This window comes from Enoplosus armatus, chromosome 1 (genome assembly GCF_043641665.1).
Source record: "Enoplosus armatus isolate fEnoArm2 chromosome 1, fEnoArm2.hap1, whole genome shotgun sequence".
In the NCBI taxonomy this organism is placed as follows: domain Eukaryota; kingdom Metazoa; phylum Chordata; class Actinopteri; order Centrarchiformes; family Enoplosidae; genus Enoplosus; species Enoplosus armatus.
In genome coordinates, this window is record NC_092180.1 from 2,570,632 (window position 1) to 2,587,805 (window position 17,174).

Sequence of the window (17,174 nt, forward strand, 5' to 3'; positions counted from 1 at the left end):
ACTAAACAACTGGACTTCCTTCGAGATTATTATCAGCTCTTTCACATTAGAAAAATATGAATCGCCGGTTTTGCGCTATACGCTGCACATATTAACTAAACAACATCCAGACGAAGCGACTGAAGCAGCGCAGCCTGTAAACGACCGCCGCGACGCTTCATATGCCGCTTTATGAAAGGCCACAATAACGTTTACTGGTCTATCGTTTGATACGAGCCTCCACTGCAAACGGACCCCAAATCAGACTAGGCCTCCCCGGAGCTGCAGGGGAAAATTCACCTCCTGCAGCTGAGCCTCACACATCTGCAAAAACCGCCATATAAAATAAAAAATCCACGATAACTTACCCGACGGGCTTATCGATGGTTTTCACTGCCGTCTTCAGTCTGAGGTCGACAACCTTCGGTATATTTGGGACTCGGAGGACCGGCGGTGGAGGGGATGCGGTTGAAGCCGGACGCCATCCTCCTGCAGACGGACGGACACCGGAAACCGCCACGCAGTGAGGTGTCGCCGCGGAGCTGCCGCTGTTACTGCCGCTCCATGCTGGAGGTACACCCAGGAGCCCCAAAGTACCCGAGGAGACGATCAACTGCCCTCTGAGTTTGTTTCAACAGCATTCAAACGAACACAAAGGCCAATACGAGCCTGAAAGATATCAGCAAATATGTTTGTGTGTGTGACAGTAGGGGGGAGTGTTTCACTCCTCCAAGCAACATAAACACTCCACAGTCTCACCTGCAGCCCGTGTTTTCACCCATCCGCACAATTCAATTAATGAAAAGCGTTTCATAGTCTTATCATGTATTATTATATCTTGATTAAATCCTCTCAGCGCTCACAAACCTCATGTTTCTAGAGTTACAAGTCCTCCTCCCTTTAAAATGTATTCTGTCGTTTGTTTTTGCTGTGAAAGACTTCACACACCTTGAAGTGAAGTAAAGGGTGAACTGTCTTCATTATAATTATAAACAGCAGCAGACTGACTGGATGACCTGTGAGGTCTCAACCTCATTAGAAAAACAAAAAGGGGGCAGATTCATTGCAGTTTGATGTAAATTGGTGTTTAGCCTGAGGGTGGAGGGATAATTGTGTTTGTTCTGACAACTCTCTCAATAAGCACCATCTTTCTTTCTTTTTTTTTAACTAAGATTTAAAAGCCAGTCTTCACATTTCCTCATTTAACATCTTCTATATTAATAAAGTTTATTTAAAGCTTATTTTACTGCTTGTTGTATGTTTGAAGAACAGAGATACAGATCACGAACAGAACAGATAACCCCATGATGAAGAGATGCATTTATATATTAATCTAATATTAGTAGTTTTTATTACAAAAGTAGTGGTAGTAGTGGTAAGTACTTGTATTTATGCTACTTTATTCTTCCACTCCACTACTTTTCAGAGGTAAATATTGGACTTTTTATTTGACAGCTTTAGTTACCCGTTACTTTGCATATTTAAGATTTTAAAAACCTATACTGAGAAAATAAAGTATAATTAATTGTTTTTCAGTGTATCAAACTACCCAACAGTGTATAAAATATTTAAAGTTAGCTCCACCTGCACCAGCTTCCTCATTAATGTGATAATAATCTAATCTTATAATTCAGTTATATCACTCACAGGGGCCATTTTTCTGCATAATGGGTATATTTACTTTTCATTCTTTCAGTACATTCAGCTGATAATACTTAATAGCCGGACTTTTACTTATAATGTAGCATTTTAGTATGTTTAGTATATAGTAAAGGATCTGAATACTGTAATATTTCTCTCCCCAGCCTATCATTTGTATACAGAATCTATATCGTTTTCACTTTATTAAAAACACACACATAAAAACCTCATGAAGAGACGCCTCAACTGGCCGTGATAATAAACTTTACTGTCAAATGCAGTTTTAAACCTGAGCATGTAAATGTAAAACAGGTCATTTCCAACAACGAGCACATTGAACTGCAGTGAAAACGTGCACACCTCGTGTTTTCTCACATCTCACACTGCTCACAACTCATTTCCTGGTTGTAGCTACAGTTTAAAGTAATTCTGCCTTTTAGCAGCTGATGTGTGTGTTGGACATTGTAAATATCTGTGTTCTGATTTCATTTTATTTTAGTGTGTAAAAGTACAGCTGTTGAATATACGAGTATTCCTGTGATCATTTGTTTCAGCTCATCTGGAGAGAGTGCGCCCGTCGTCGCCCTTCCCACAGTGCTTTGCAGCATTTTGACAGCAGATGATACTTGAAAAATGTCCAAACTGGATGTCACTACCTCAATGATTATGGTTCACTTATCTCAAAGTAAAAAGTAGGTGTCCTGATACTTTAATAATTATACTTACCCATTGTTTACATATTAAAGTGATAGAAACACTTCAAATTAACTTGTTTGAAGAATGAATTTGTCTTCTTTCTTTTGAACTTTCATTCATAACTTAAAAAGTTTCTGAGTACAATAAGTCTTTTACTATACATGCTGTTTCTGTTGAATATTTTAATATCAGTGTTTATGTTTGTGTTCTTGCTGAGAATTAGATGAGAAGATTGACACCACTCTCATGTCTACATGAAGTAACAACCGGTAGACAGTTAGCTTAGCTTAGCATAAAGACTGGGAACAGAGGGAAACAGCTAGCCTGGCTCTGTCCAGACAGAAGGAAAGCAAGCAAATAAGTTTTGAACTATTCCTTTATGATCAACACGGTAACTTTCCCACTATGATGATACTCTTCAACACCCAGGCTCTTTTGCTTTCTTCAGTCTTATTTAAGTGCTAATAATACCAAAGATATTTGTTGATGTTTGCCGACCAGAAAACCTTCAAAAAGCATTAATATCACCTGCAGTAACCTTGAATAACCGTGATATTCATCACCAGAAAATCCTGCATATTGTCTTATAGAAATGTAGTTTGTTGACTCTTGAGATTAAATCCTCTCTCAGTGTTTCTGATGTTATATCATGATAATTATATAAATATTGTGATACTGTACATTTTCTGCCAAATCAATTGAGAAACTGTTTATAGATAAAAAAAAAAAAACAGATCCAGCAAATCCCAAAAATGAAATCAAAGTGAAATAAAACAATTAATAACGTCCTGGTCATTGATTTGTTCAGCTGTAATGTTCCTCACCATCTTTGTGAAACCGAATCATTTGATTGGATAAGCGAGACAGCAGTAATAACCACACCAAACTCATTAATTTCAAACATTTCATTATTTTCTCCACATTAACTTCGAAACAACCTCATAAACCAAAGAGTAAGAAAGAGCATGCTCGGGCATGCAATGATGTCACAACATGATGATGCCACTGGGTGCGAAGTATAAAACATACAGTAGCAGAGAGTTTCTTTTTATATCATTCATAAACTCGGGACGTTTCGGTATCCACTGAGAGTTAAAAGCTAGCGTTTATTTTACACTGCTCTCCACGTCTCACGTAGCCTTGTGTTGCTGGATAGAAGAGACGAGAGGGAGAAACTCACAAACTGACACCAGATTGAGCAGGCTGAACAAACATGCTGAAAAAAATCTCATCCGGCCCAAAAAGTGTCTGGAAATGACACCGTAGAAACCCCATTTTCCCCTTTTTGATTGGTCCAAAAGGGGGACTGGGAGAGAGAGACAAAACAGTGCATGCCATTTCAGGGTGAAAGGGAGGTTTGTAGGGAGGGGAGGGGTGAGGCGGGGAGGGAGGTGTGGGGGGGGGGGTGGGTGGAGGGTCACCTTTCTTAATGTTGAAGGGTATTCGTCTCCTCTTAGCCTGCCCACGTGGGGTGTTTTATCTCGGGTTTTAAATAAATTTGAGACGGAAAATGAATAAATACGAGGCACTCAGCATTCTCTCTGTCTTGCAAATTGCAAAAAGTAACAAACTTGAATAATAATGACACATACACATATATAGTAGAATTAGTGGTTATAACATAACAGTCTCAAGGCTGTACAAAGGGGCAAGGCTGAATCCTCCTCACTATGTCAGCAGTTAAATGTGTAGTATGTTTTTTTTTTTTTGCGTGCGAATGTGTGTGTGTGTGTGTTTGTGTGTGTTCACTTAACAATAAATTCAGGAAGTTCCTCGACATTTAGACCCGGGGGGGTCTTGTTGGAGTGTGTTGGTCGCTGATGTTTGATTCGTGACTCAAAACGTGAATCTGGTTCAGGTCAGATCCCGTGATTTGATTTGGACGTGAAGTGGCGCGGCGCTGATTTCCAAATCCGTGACAACCAAGATGGAGTGCGTACAAATGAGGACAGAAACAGTGATGTTAAAGGGATAGAAAATGCACTTTTAAAACCCCACACAGCCTCATGCAATGGTTGTGTGCGTTTGTGTAGTTCGTAGTGGAAAAAAGAAAAGAATAATGACGGAGCCCTTTAAAATGGATCTACTCTTGCAGCATAGTTCTGTATGTAGCGCATAGTGCGAATAGGGGTCAGAGACTGGTGGATGGGGCCAGAAGGGGAAAGGGTTAAAAGGCAGAAGGGATTATTGTCTGTGGGGTTTAGGATGGAGTGTGTGTGCCATGTTTCTCATGATAACCAGGAAACAAGGGTTGCTATATTCTTGTCTGGAGTGATGGAAAAAATGAGCAAAACTGCCTGTGCCATCTCCAGTCCATTTAACAGTAGCTGATGGACACCCATGCATGTGTGTCCCGATACACCACGTTAGTTTAAAGCTGCGCTCTTTACTTTCTTACTTTCTTTTCTATGGTTGCAAGCTCAAAAATAAGCATTTGAAAGGGAACGGTGCTTTCACAGAAACTCAAATGGGCTTCGACAGAGGTGGAAAGACCAGTAGCAACAATAGAAAGGCTCTGCTGTGTCCGTCACTCGGGCTGCGGGCTCCAGTCGAATAGGCAGAATGTCCGTCTCAGTAAGTAATAATATAATATACCGTAGTTATCAATAAGTCTTAGTAGATCATACCTGTATAAGCTTAAATAAAGAAGTGAATGAAAAGAATGGCTACTCCAATATTGAGTAAAATGACCATAACCACCAGGATAGAGCTGGAGCCCTGGAAGACAAGAAGAGGAGAAGCAGTTAATGAACAGAAGTCAATGGAAAAAAAGAGCCAAAGACTCCAAAGGTGCAGCTGATCAAAACCATATTAAACAAATGGCAGTTAAAAGTGATCAAGTATTGGTTTTTAATAATTTCATTCATACTTGTTGAAGCTTTATTTGATCCTTTCTATATTCACAAACAACCTTTTACTTCAATACTTTCAGTCAATTTTGCTGTAAATATTTTTGTACTTTTACCTCAGTCAAATCTTGAATGTAGGACTTTTACTTGTATTGCCTATTTCTACTTAAGTAAAGGATCAGAGTATGTTTCCTCACGCTGGATTCTCATTTCAAACCTTTCTTTTGATGATGTCCTCAGTTTTATTCAACATTATTTCTCTGATTATTTTCAAAAGCCAGTTTTATGTTACAGCCACCAGTTGGCAGTGGCAAACGGCTCTGAACACTACAATACCCATGAGCCTTAGCCGTTGTTGCTATGGAGAAGAAGACGTGAATCAAAACTGTAATAAACTCAAAACGTTTTGTTGTTGCAGAATCTGACCGTGAGTTTATTTAAACTGCAGTTTTCTACAAAAGTGTCATCTTTTACCTGAATTTTTACGCTTGTTGATTGTTTGTTTCTTACTGAAATGCTCCTTGGAGTCATAGTTAACTCTCCTCTTTACATTTTTATATCCACAGGTTTGTGCCCTCAAATTCTTTTTAAAATCAAAGAATCTGATTTTGGAAATATGATTATTTGCTTTCTTGTCGAACGTTTGATGAGAAGATTGACGCTGGTCTTGTGTTTGTTCATGAAGTATCGAGCTGGAGCCAGCCGGTGATTAGCTTAGCTTAGCATAAAGAGTGGAAGCAGGAGGGAACTGCTAGCCTGGCTCTGTCTAAAGTTGTATCTCACCTGTTTAATCTGCACACAAACTTAAAGAAATGTAAAAACGATCCGTTTTACAGGCTGGAACCATCTAACTAAACTAAAGTGAATAAGCTTTCTCGTCTAAACAAAGAAAGACACTGAAACTGTGGTGACTCACTGAGTTTGATTTGAGGGTGAGATGCTCTCCTTCCTGCTCCAGAGTGATGGGCTGAGACTTTAGGGGCGGGGAGAGGGTGAGGTCCCTGTGCAGAGGCCACTCCTCCAGCTCTGCCCCCACATTCAGGTTGTCCAGCATCTGTACAGAGTCCATGGATCCCTCTCTGACCGGCCGAAGGCCTCGTGATCGCAGCCTGTTGTTTTTGGGGGCCGGGGAGTCCTGACCCAGCCCCCGAGGCGTCTGCGAGTCCGGACACTGAAGCCTCATATCAACCGTATAGTCATTCATCCTCTCCTCATCCTGCTCTGTGAGGCGTGAGTGGGCAGGGCTCCACCTAAGGGTGCTTTCAGCAGTCCAGCCCCCGGTGAGGCCATCTAGCCTTTGGTCGATTACAGCATGCTCATTAAGCTTGTGGTTGGAGGGGTTGTGCTGCTTTGGATGGTGGTTGGAGTAGACATGCTCTCGAGGGTTGTAACTAGAAGAGACGTGGTCCTTTGCATTATGATTAGAGGAGATATAATCTTGGGACTTGTGATTGGAAGAAGCATGCTCAGAAGTCTTGTGATTGGACATGTTATGTTCCAAGGCCTTGTGATTGGATAAAATGTGCACCTGCGGCTTGTAGTTGGAAGAGGCGTGCTCGCAGGGCTTGTGATTGGTGGAAGAATGATCCCATGTTTTGTGATTGGAGGACGAGTACTCCCTTGACTTGTGATTGGAAGAGGCTTGCTTGGAGGGCTTTTGGTTGGACAGGGAGTGCTCCCACGCTCTGTAGGAGGACGCGTGCTCCCGGGACTTGTGATTGGACAAGGATTTCTCCCGCGGTTTGTGGTTGGACAAAGGGGCTTGCTCGTGGCCGTTAATTTGGCCCTCCTGCTCCTCCAGAAGGGAGGGTGTGGTGGAGCGGCTGCTGCCTCCTCGGTCCGGATACATGTCATCAGTCCAATTGTTAGCCCCACCCCTCGGCAGATCCATCCCCCGCCCCTCCACCAGCACCTGGATCTCGGCCCCGCCCTGATCGTCCACGGCGCTCTGGCGCATGAAGCAAGCATTTCTGGGACGATGGGCGTGTTTGGGCGGGCTGTGGGGGGGCGAGGTGGGCACGCTCAGCACGGGGCTGAGATCAGGTGTTATTACAGGCGGCGTGGTGTCCGGAGTGCACAGCTCCGGACTGTCTGTTCCTGTGGAGATCACCTCATGGTCTTTGTCCTTGGCGTCCTGGTGCTTGGGCCTCTGACATTCGAGCCCTGCAAAGACAGTTGGATATCAGCACCAGTGAAGTGATTTGGCACCAGTCCACAGCGAGTCCATCAGACCTACAGCCTGTGTGTCAGTGTTATTAGCATGCAGGGTAACAAAAGGAGAGAGAAGCTGCATACGAACTGGATCTTGTGCTGGCAGTCACTGTTGGCTTAGACAGGATTATGGGAGTGAATACACTTGGTTTAGTTTGAATTCTCAAAGGCTAATCCTCTGAAGTTTGCTGTTTATTATGAGATCAAAATGCGTCTGTAAACACTGAGCCTAGCACACACTCTAAATCCACATATTTGATCTATTTTTTCATTGAATCTTTTAAAATCCAGGTGCTTATAAATGCTTTTATGTAGATTTTAAATGAAGACAATGAATGCAGTTCAGTCATTTTCATAATTTGCTGCCTTTTTTAATTAGTCACGACTTGTGACTAATTGTTACAACCCAGGTCTCTGAGGGAAATGAAGCAACATAAGGTGGACAAACATTTGGCATTAAAATCATTTCGTGTTGTAGCAGATCCTTAACTACTCAAACTAAATAAAGCTAAAAAAGAAAAAGTAATACTGTATATTCTGACAATTATATTTCTAGATGTGAACTTCACCAAACGCAAACCATTATTACACAAACAGTACTGTAACAATGCTATCATCAAGTCAGTGGTGGAAAGTAACTAAGTACATCTGCTCAAGTACTGTATTTAAGTACAATTTTGATGTAGTATTTCCACTTTTTGCTACTTTGTACTTCTACTCCACCACACTTCGGAGGGAAATGTTGTACTTTTTACTCCACTACATTAATTTAATACCTTTAGTTATTGCAGATTCAGATGTAATATTATCAGTTAAGATCTAAAAACTTTATTGATCCTGGGGGGCTGCACAGCAGTATATAAAGTAGTTAATATTTAGCTCCACTTTTACCAGCTGTAGCATTAAAGTGATGAACATATTAATGCATCAATAATTATAATGCAATAATATAATATATATGATTCTGAACTGGGCCATTCTGCATAAGGCTTATTTTGATGCTAATACTTACTTTTACACGAGTTAGGTTTTGAATGGAGGACTCGTGACAGTGTATTTCAACACTGTGGTATTGCTACTTTTACTCAAGTACAAGATCTGAGTACTTCTTCCACCACTCCGCAGCTCAACAGAGCATTTTAGCGTATTTCAGCTCTTTGTTTTGGTTTTCTGGACTGTTTTAGTTCAGTCACACCGCTCTCATCAAGCTCACCAGAAACAGACACCTAATGAATTCTAATGTGGCTCTATAACTGCAGGAGGTGTAAATAAAAGGTGATAATATGTCGTGTTGTGTTTACAGCTTGTTGCGCTGCCCCCAGGTGGCCAAAGAATCAGTTAATGCAGCTTTAAATTCAAACTCTTCACCCTCATTATTATAATTATTGTTATTATACAGTCCAAACCCCAAAGATATTCAGTTTACATATATTTAAAGAAGCAGAACCCAGCAAATGAAGACTTAAACGATTAACTGATTCAAAATAATTGCAGATTATTTAATCGTTTTAGCTCTGCAGTGATTATATTATCAGTATATTATCAGATAAATATTATTATACTCTGCAATTTAACTGTAAAAATGTCAGCACTAGTGTTGGTTGGTTTTAAATGATTCTCAACATGTATTTTATATCATATCACACATAAGAGCCAGTGGTAAATAATCTCCATATGATACAATTAAATCTGTCTGGTGATACAAGAATAAGGCAGCGTTTACAGTGAAACATAAACGGCAAAAATCTTAATGTGGTTCTGCATTGCAAACATGTCGTTGAAATAATTGGGATATTATCCAACATCCCATGAACAGAGCAGCATGTGTGAAATTTCCTGGAATTAAAATTCGACACACTCACCGTTGCCATAGATGTGGAAGGAGGGAGAGAGCTCTTTGGCAGCTATCCGGGCCAGTCGACACTCCTCCATGGCCTTCTGCGACACTTCTTCAGCTGCCTCCGCCTTCCCACGAGCGTGGCTCATCCTGAACAGGACAGGTAGAGACACTGCAGTCAATCCGGCTGAAGCTATAAAGGTTACTGTCGACTGGATATCTGTGAACTCCTTCTTTGTTTGGCCTCATTTAAGCCAAAGCTGCTCACAGATTCGGTCAAAGCGTAAGTCAGATGCAAACATTTGATGTATGGAAAACTTTATGTGCCACAATCCAACAATAAATGTTTCTGCCTTGTGTTAAAAGCTCATGACCTTTGATAAACGGAGGACGTTGTGACTTTTTATCACACATTTATTCATGACCTTCATGTATTGCCGAAAAGGGACCATCGTACCTTGACATGGCGATCTCTATTTTCTGCTTGGCGGTGTCTGCGGCCTTCTCAGCAGCCTCCACAGCCCGGTCCACCTTCTCTCTGATTTTACTGGCCCTCAGTGGGATCAGGTTCTTGCGTTTGCCGCTCACCAACAAATTCTGCTTGTACTTTCCTTCCTCCTTGGTGCCATCAGGGAAGGTGGTGCATCCATACCCGTGCCTCTTGTTCCCCACCCATTCACCTTCATAATGCAGGCCGTCCGAGCGCCGGCTCACGCCCCAGCCGGCCCTCTGGTCGCTCCGCCACTCGCCAGCGTACATTTCTGTGACGGTGGCGTCTACGGGGGCGCCCTGTTCACTCTCACTAGCGTTGGAGTGGATGTCAGATGCAGCAGAGCTGACGGTGCTCATGCCAGCCTCGCTGCAGAAGGAGCTCTGCTTGCTGAGCTGACTGGCCAAGGAGCTTTTGGACTCAGAGCGCCGCAGCTTCAGGCCGCTCAGGATGGACTGGCGGAAGCGGCCTTTCCTCTTCCTCTGGCGTTCAGCTTCACTTGGAGCCGTCAGAGCGAACCCACCTCGTCCCACAGGGCTCCCGGCCAGCCCGGCCACCACCCCGTCTGTGGGCGCGGCCGTGGTGCCGTCCTCCAGCACAGCCGGAGGGCCGTGGCTGTGCTCGGAGCGGAGGGAGTTTATGGATGTTCGCAGAGGGAAGAGGATGACGGCCGCCATGCCGTACGGTACACTCTGCCGCACGCCATAGCCATGACGCATCCCACCCAACCACTGGCCTTGGAAGGTCCCTGAAAGACAAACAGAGACACAATGAGAGTCCAGATGTCGGTCAGTCGGTCCTCCGCTTTGGTCCAGACTGAAACATCTCAGCAGCTATTGGATGGATTCATGTGAAACTTGGTACAGATATTCATGGTCCCCTCAGGATGAATCTTACTCACTTTGGTGATCCTCTGACTTTTCCTCTAGCGCTACCATGAGGTTCACATTTGTGGTTTTCAGTGGAATGTCTCGACAACTATTTGAGGAATTGTATTAAAATTGAATCCCCCTCCCCACTGGAAATCGGTTAGAGTGGAGGCGATGTCAAACTGAAGATGGAAATGGAATGAAACGAGTTGACAATTATGTCTGATATCAGGCTAATCAGCCTCAGCAGAACTTTGTGTTTACTGCTAATTAGAAAATGTTAGCATGCTAACATGCTAAACTAAGATGATGAACATGGTAAACTTTATACCTGAATAGCATCAGCATGTCATGGCTATCCATCCAATACTTGTTGAGAGATTTCACAAAAAGCCAACACTGTCAACGTCATGTTGGAGGAAAAGTCAGGAGATCAACAATGTCGGCAGGATTCATCCTCTGGGGACGGCATATACAAACCCTCATGGTAATCCATCTGATAGTTGTTGAGATATTTCAGTCTCAACCAAAGTGGTGGACAGACTAATAGACGGACCAACGTGCCGCTAGCTTGGCTAAAAAGTCAAATCAGCCTAAAAGCAGCAACAATGTCTCCTGATGTCTCCTGTGATACAGATGAATATTCACCAAATATTCCTTATAGTGTGAGCTGGACGCACTGTGACATGCAACAGAAAGACCATATGCACGTATCTTTCTTGTGTGTAAAGGTTTAAGTGGATGCTAAATTACGCCAAGAAAAACATCTTTGAAATAACTCAGTGCCAAACTGAGGCATGTTGGCACAACATTAAAGCTGTGAAAATAAATCAAAGAAACACTTGAAATAAACCCAGATAAAGAACACCAGATATTTGGCAATTCGTACACTGCAGAAATGTACATATGTGCTTTCTAAAAACTGGCCAAGTGCACGTATTTATCGCGTGAATCTGACAACTTTGTGCTGTTGGAGATTTGGCAGATTAGACTGAGGGGGTGTACTGAACACAAACCGACATACTGCAGCTCAGGAGGAGAGGACTACAGATTATTATTCCTCATCATTAACGTAAAAGCAGGATTTCACTGTTTTACTGAAGCTGGAACCGTGAAAAATGATTTACTTTCAGCTGTATAAACTGTTTAATTTATAATAAAACATCATATTTGATAAACTATTAGTAAAGTAACTAGTAGCTAAGTCAGTCAAATAAATGTAATGAAGTAAAAAGTACAATATTTCCCTCTGAGGTGTGGAGTAGAAGTAGAAAGTAGCATGAAAAGGAAAGACTTAAAATAGCACTTAAAATACTTTAGTAAATGTACTTCGTCACTTTCCCCCTCTGGATGTGTTGAAGCGTGAGCCGACAGTGTTGATCGCTTTAAATTGATCAATAAGGAAAATCAAATGTTTTTTTTTTATAAGCAAACATTTTTTAAACCACAGAGGTTCCCACACATCACGTCCTCTCCTCCTCGTCCTCCTCTCCATCTACGCCAACGAAAAAAATAAACGGCAATCGACACCCGGACCTCCTGGAAGGAGATGAAGAGCTCCCAGGAGCAAGTTAAAAACAAAGCAGGTCAGCTGTAGGGAGAGGTCAACATCTTACACCTCCTCCTCTCCTCAAATCCCAGAGGTGAAGCAGATCCAGAGTTTCATATTTCTGGGCAGGAAACTCGACGGCCTCCTGCTCAACTCGCCGTTTGTCTGTTTCATTTACAGGAGAGCTCGACAGCAGCCGCTCCTGCTGACAAAGCTGGAGAGTTTTATGTCATGAAAGGCATTTTAACAGCTGTCTACACTTCCGTCATGCAGTCTGGACTCCCGACACGACTGACTCAGAGTGAAAAGTAATCGATCAAGCAAGGTGACTGAAACTAGTGCTGCATCTAACGATTGTTACTTTTATTACTTCTCCAATAAAGGAAAGTCAGAAAATTGTGAAAAATGTCCATCAGAGTTTCCCAAAGTCAGTTTTCAATTATATAAAACTCAGAAAAGCAGCAAATTCTCAAAGTAGGGAAACTGGAGCGACAGAATGTTTCGTGTTTTTGCTTAAAAAGTGACTCAAACGATTAATCGATTATCAAACTAGTTGCCAATTAATTTTCATGCGACTTATTTAGCGACTGACTAATCAGCTGAAACTACAGTAAATCAAAAGAAATGTTATAAACATAACACTTTTTAAAACGTCAAACTATAAACGTTTTAAACAGGAGATTGGCCTACAGGTCATTATTTGTAGGTTTGGATGGTTAAACTGTTTAAAAGGTTTAAAATCTGTGTTCCTCAGTTTGAATTAAAAGAGAACCCAGTGTGACGGCGGAGCTCCACGTCACATACTGACTTTAAGTTTATGTCACATATTTAATTACTTCATATCTTTTTCTGTTCTCAGTCCACATCGACAAACCATCGCTTGAACTCTGACCCCTGCACGCCTTCAGTCCTTCTAATAGTTCGGTGCTGATATATGTTAAACATGCTACATGCTTTTGGCCTCAAATATCTGTATGTCCTGGAGCCTGACAGAGTTTAACGGAGGAATGAAAGAAACTCTAGTGGAAAGATGAGTAATGCTCCGCTCTTGGATTAATAATCTGAGGATTATCATTCATTCAGTCGTGTTTGTGTCACCTGATGAATGTAAATCCAGTCTTCTCTCTCTGTTAGCTCTGTTTTTGGTCTCCTCCACCTCCTGAGGGAAACATCTGTCTCTTTAGCTGCTAAATGCTGCACTGTGTCCACCAGCTCGTCTCTTACTGTGTCTGCCTGCTGTCTGCTGCTGAGCAGGTGGTGAAATATTCCGTAAAACCAAAACAACGAGCTAAAAGATGCTAAAAAAAACCTCCATCAGGCTGCGGGAATATTCCTGAAATCATTTGCTATAAGTTCATTTAACATCAGAACAAGCTGATCTGAATCTAATTAGACAGAAGCCTCTTTTCAAATTGCACTCAGGCAAAACGATTGGCTGTGACACAGCGCGACTGCTGCTGTATAATAATATTTCATGTTCTTCGCCTCATCCTGAGGTCGCTGTAAGATGCCACCACTTCACTTTAAATGCCAGCGACATAACTGCTGCTTACAGTCGCTCTGCTCTGTTGGAGAGTCGGAACTGACGGCCGTCTAATAGAATAATTACAGCTTTGAAATGATTGTGGTCATTACTTTGTAGGAAATGACGTAACTTTGGGCGTTTCCTCCATCGCACTGCTAAATGTTCTTCACAAACAGACGACTACAGCCGACAACTCAGAGCAAAACAGGTTTAGATGAAGAACAGATTCAGTAAAAAGTAACAAAATCAAGTGTTAAATTTTTAGAGAATCGTTTTTCTTTCTGGTTATTATCATATTATGATATTATTTTATTATTATTATAATAATTATAATTATTATAATTGGCCGTAGCTTTCTAAATTCACATTTTGGTCAGTCAGCACCTCTTACATGGTGTCCTGTTAGTTCAGAATAGTAAAGTGGATTGATTTCTTATCTACAAACCAGCAGTGTGTCATTAGCAACAGATGTTGGGTTAGTGTGTATGTGGGACTGGAGCTGTCCGTGGTGCTGAAACAAAACCCCGACAGATTCTCTGACGTCTCAAAGGTTTACGTTTACCTAAATCTGAAACACTCACTGATCCTCATATAATGAATATGAATATTAAACAGTATGTACTGTGCTGTAATCATATAGGATACTGTTAGTGTAATTAGACTTCACAATGAGATAGAGGTGTTCCTGGAGCTGTTTTACCACCATTCACAATTATTTATATTTTCTTCCAGCTTTGAGCAGCTCCTCCATTTTCTTCGTGCAATGCATTGTGGGAGAAAGGCCTTCAACATCAGCACACTGTAAAATCAAGCGCTTTTTAGTAGCATAAGTGAGTCTAATTAATTTAGTCACTTTTCTAGTGTGCAAGGTTAGATTACTGACAATAATAATCAATTTTATGTTAGCCTATAATAATAAATAATAAGTTGTTGATTTGTATTATTAATCTGAATCTGAAAAGTAACTAAATTGATCCAATTAATTTATTGGGGTAAAAAGTACAATATTTGCTTATGAACTGTAGAGGAGAAGAAGTTCTGTTCTGTTCGTACAAAACAAAGTATATTGGTTTTCCTGTTTACGAGCTGCAAACACATTATGCTGTAAAGATCAGAGATATAACAGTTATACATCCTGAGGGTCTGATGAACCAAACTCCAGTCAAAAAATGATGAATTTTGTTAAACTAAGTTTTGTTCCGTTTCCTTCGTGAATCTTCTTAGTTATAAGTTTTAAGGCTCCACAAACTGAAAACAGGAGTCTCCGTCGACCGGGAGCTGTCCGCGGTGCTGAAACCAGAACCGGACTGTCTCGCGCTCGTCTGACCTGTCTGCAGGTGCACGAGGCTGCATGTGGCCTGTAATATGGTTTTATTATTAGGCTATTATCATTTTTAATAAGCACTTGCTCTGTTGACAGGCTCGTCAGTGTGTGTGTGTGTGTGTGTGTAAAACTGCACATTTATTGGGTTGTGGAAAATGTGTCAGCTCGTGCGTGCTATATTCATCTGTCGGCGGTCTTCCACGTGAGCGGAAGAGAGGAGCAGCGCTGTCGCGTGACGCAGTCTCTTTTATGTTTTCCTCTCTTCACCGTCTTTGCTGTTTGATTTGACAGTCGCGTGTTAAAACAGCTGGTATCATGACGTCCGCCACGCTCTCGCGCTGGGAGCCGTTTAACAACAGGCCACCGCCTGCCGGTAAACAACCTCCACCTTCAATGCAGCACCGACACACGCCGTGTTTTCATTGCACCTGCATCACGTACTGACCTCGCTTCCATCATCCGGGTCCTGCGCGGTGCTCGGAGGCGGGCGGTGCGGGCCGGGCAGCATCGGTTATCAAACGGCCTAGATTACAAACCCCCGAAGTCAGGAAAAAAAAAAAGCCCAGACTGACAGAAGCAGGGAGCCAATCGGAAAGCAGAAGAGCCGCGAGCTGGTCTCTGGTGACACGCTGACCTGCTGTCTCCGCGTTACCATGGCGACAGAGGGTGTGATGCAGAGGGGAGAGGGGTGAAGGTGTGTTTTTATAAATCCGTGTGTCTCTAAACACAAGTGACGAGACTCCAACATGGTTTAATTTCTAATATTAGACGCACGTCCTCTTTTTAGCGTCCACAGCCTGTCATCATCTAATCATCTCATAATGAAGGCCGGTCAGCGGAGTGAAGGTGATGTGGACACCACAGCCCTCCTCATGCGTGTGGACATGGACGGATTGTAAAAGGCCCCCCACCCCTCCTACACTGGAACAAGACCCCCAGACATGACGGTGTTGTTTGTGGTCATTCTGTGTCTCTTTTAAGTAATTTTGCGTCTCTTTGCAGTCGGTTTACATGTTTGTTGTGGTTTCGCGTCTCTGTCGGTTTCTCTCTGCAGGTGCAGCAGAACTCTCAGGTGCTGCTGTCGGTTGAAAGACTTCAGGATTTAGTTCTGACTGGAGATGAAGAGAAGCTGTCGGACTCGTGTTTAAAGCCTCCTGCCACAGCAGAGCCACACTGACACTCCTCTCAATAGATATTATACTAAATACTACAGCAAATAATGACCCCCAGGGGCCCAAGGGTTCTGGCCCCGTAGGCCCGCTCCGTAATCCACCCGTGCATGTGGAAGTGACCTACATGTTATTTATGCAGCCTACATTGGAGATGAGTTACAGTGGATTTTAGCAGCAGGCTAAATAAGCAAGTCGCTCCACTTGCAGCCTGAAAATCAGTAGAGACGTTTTACTGGACTGAATCTGATCTGCTGTTTGGTGTGAAAACAAAGACTGTGGGAAGAAACATGGAGGCCAAAGTGGCCCTGGAACCAGTTTTAGCGGCCTTACCTCCATCAGAGTAGGTTTCAGTGCCGTATCCATCCTGCAGCCCGTTGCTCCACGTCCCCTCGTACCGGGCCCCGCTGGCCGTGCTCTCCAGCTGCCCGTAGCGACCTTTGAACCCCTGCGTCCACTCCCCTCTGTACTCCCAGCGGCCCTTGCTCTCAACTCCAATGCCATGCCGCTTGCCCTGCGCCCAGGTGCCCTGGTAGCTGTTCCCGCTGGGCCACGTGTACACGCCCAGGATCTCGAAGCCGTGCCTCCAGGCACCTGCATACTCGCCCTGACCCTGGGGCCCCGTGCAGACCCCTCGGCCATGGGCCTTACCCTGCTCCCACCCCCCGCAGTACGACCCCCCGTCATCAAAGTCAAACCTGCCTCCAGTGGACATGCATGAAACAGGTTTAGGCAAATCCTTAGAACGTCAAGAAAAAGAAAAAACAAGGGCCTGGTTCACTCAGAAGGAGTAAAGAGGGAGGAGGCCTCGTTTGAATCTGGTAGCATGGAGGTGCAGGGCCTCGACTCTCCTTCTCCTGTTAGTCTAGGATGTAAAATACCAGCTCCCCGTTTTAAAAACAGCCCGACGTGGCCCGAAGAGCATCACCTTACGATGGAGAAGCAGCCTAAGCCTCAGCGGCGGCTCTGGAGTGACGAACGCAGCTGCTGTGCATGCTGCTTCCCATGGGCATGCAGGCTCAGAGTGCTTCTCAT

General features: G+C 43.1%; 1 protein-coding gene across 2 annotated transcripts; it reads right to left on the reverse strand.

Annotated features, from left to right (window-relative positions):
* Positions 1–4,953: 4,953 nt before the first annotated feature.
* jph3a (junctophilin 3a) lies at positions 4,954–16,854 on the reverse strand. 2 transcript variants are annotated; one of them, XM_070914635.1, is made up of 6 exons: positions 16,473–16,854; positions 9,671–10,451; positions 9,239–9,363; positions 6,863–7,328; positions 6,082–6,460; positions 4,954–5,034 (listed from the first exon to the last, which is right to left on the reverse strand). In XM_070914635.1, the coding sequence occupies exons 1-6, from the start codon at positions 16,852–16,854 to the stop codon at positions 4,954–4,956; spliced, it is 2,214 nt and encodes a 737-aa protein (XP_070770736.1). The 2 variants fall into 2 exon arrangements, with proteins under 2 accessions (XP_070770736.1, XP_070770649.1); XM_070914548.1 differs by having other exon boundaries at positions 6,082–7,328.
* Positions 16,855–17,174: the final 320 nt, after the last annotated feature.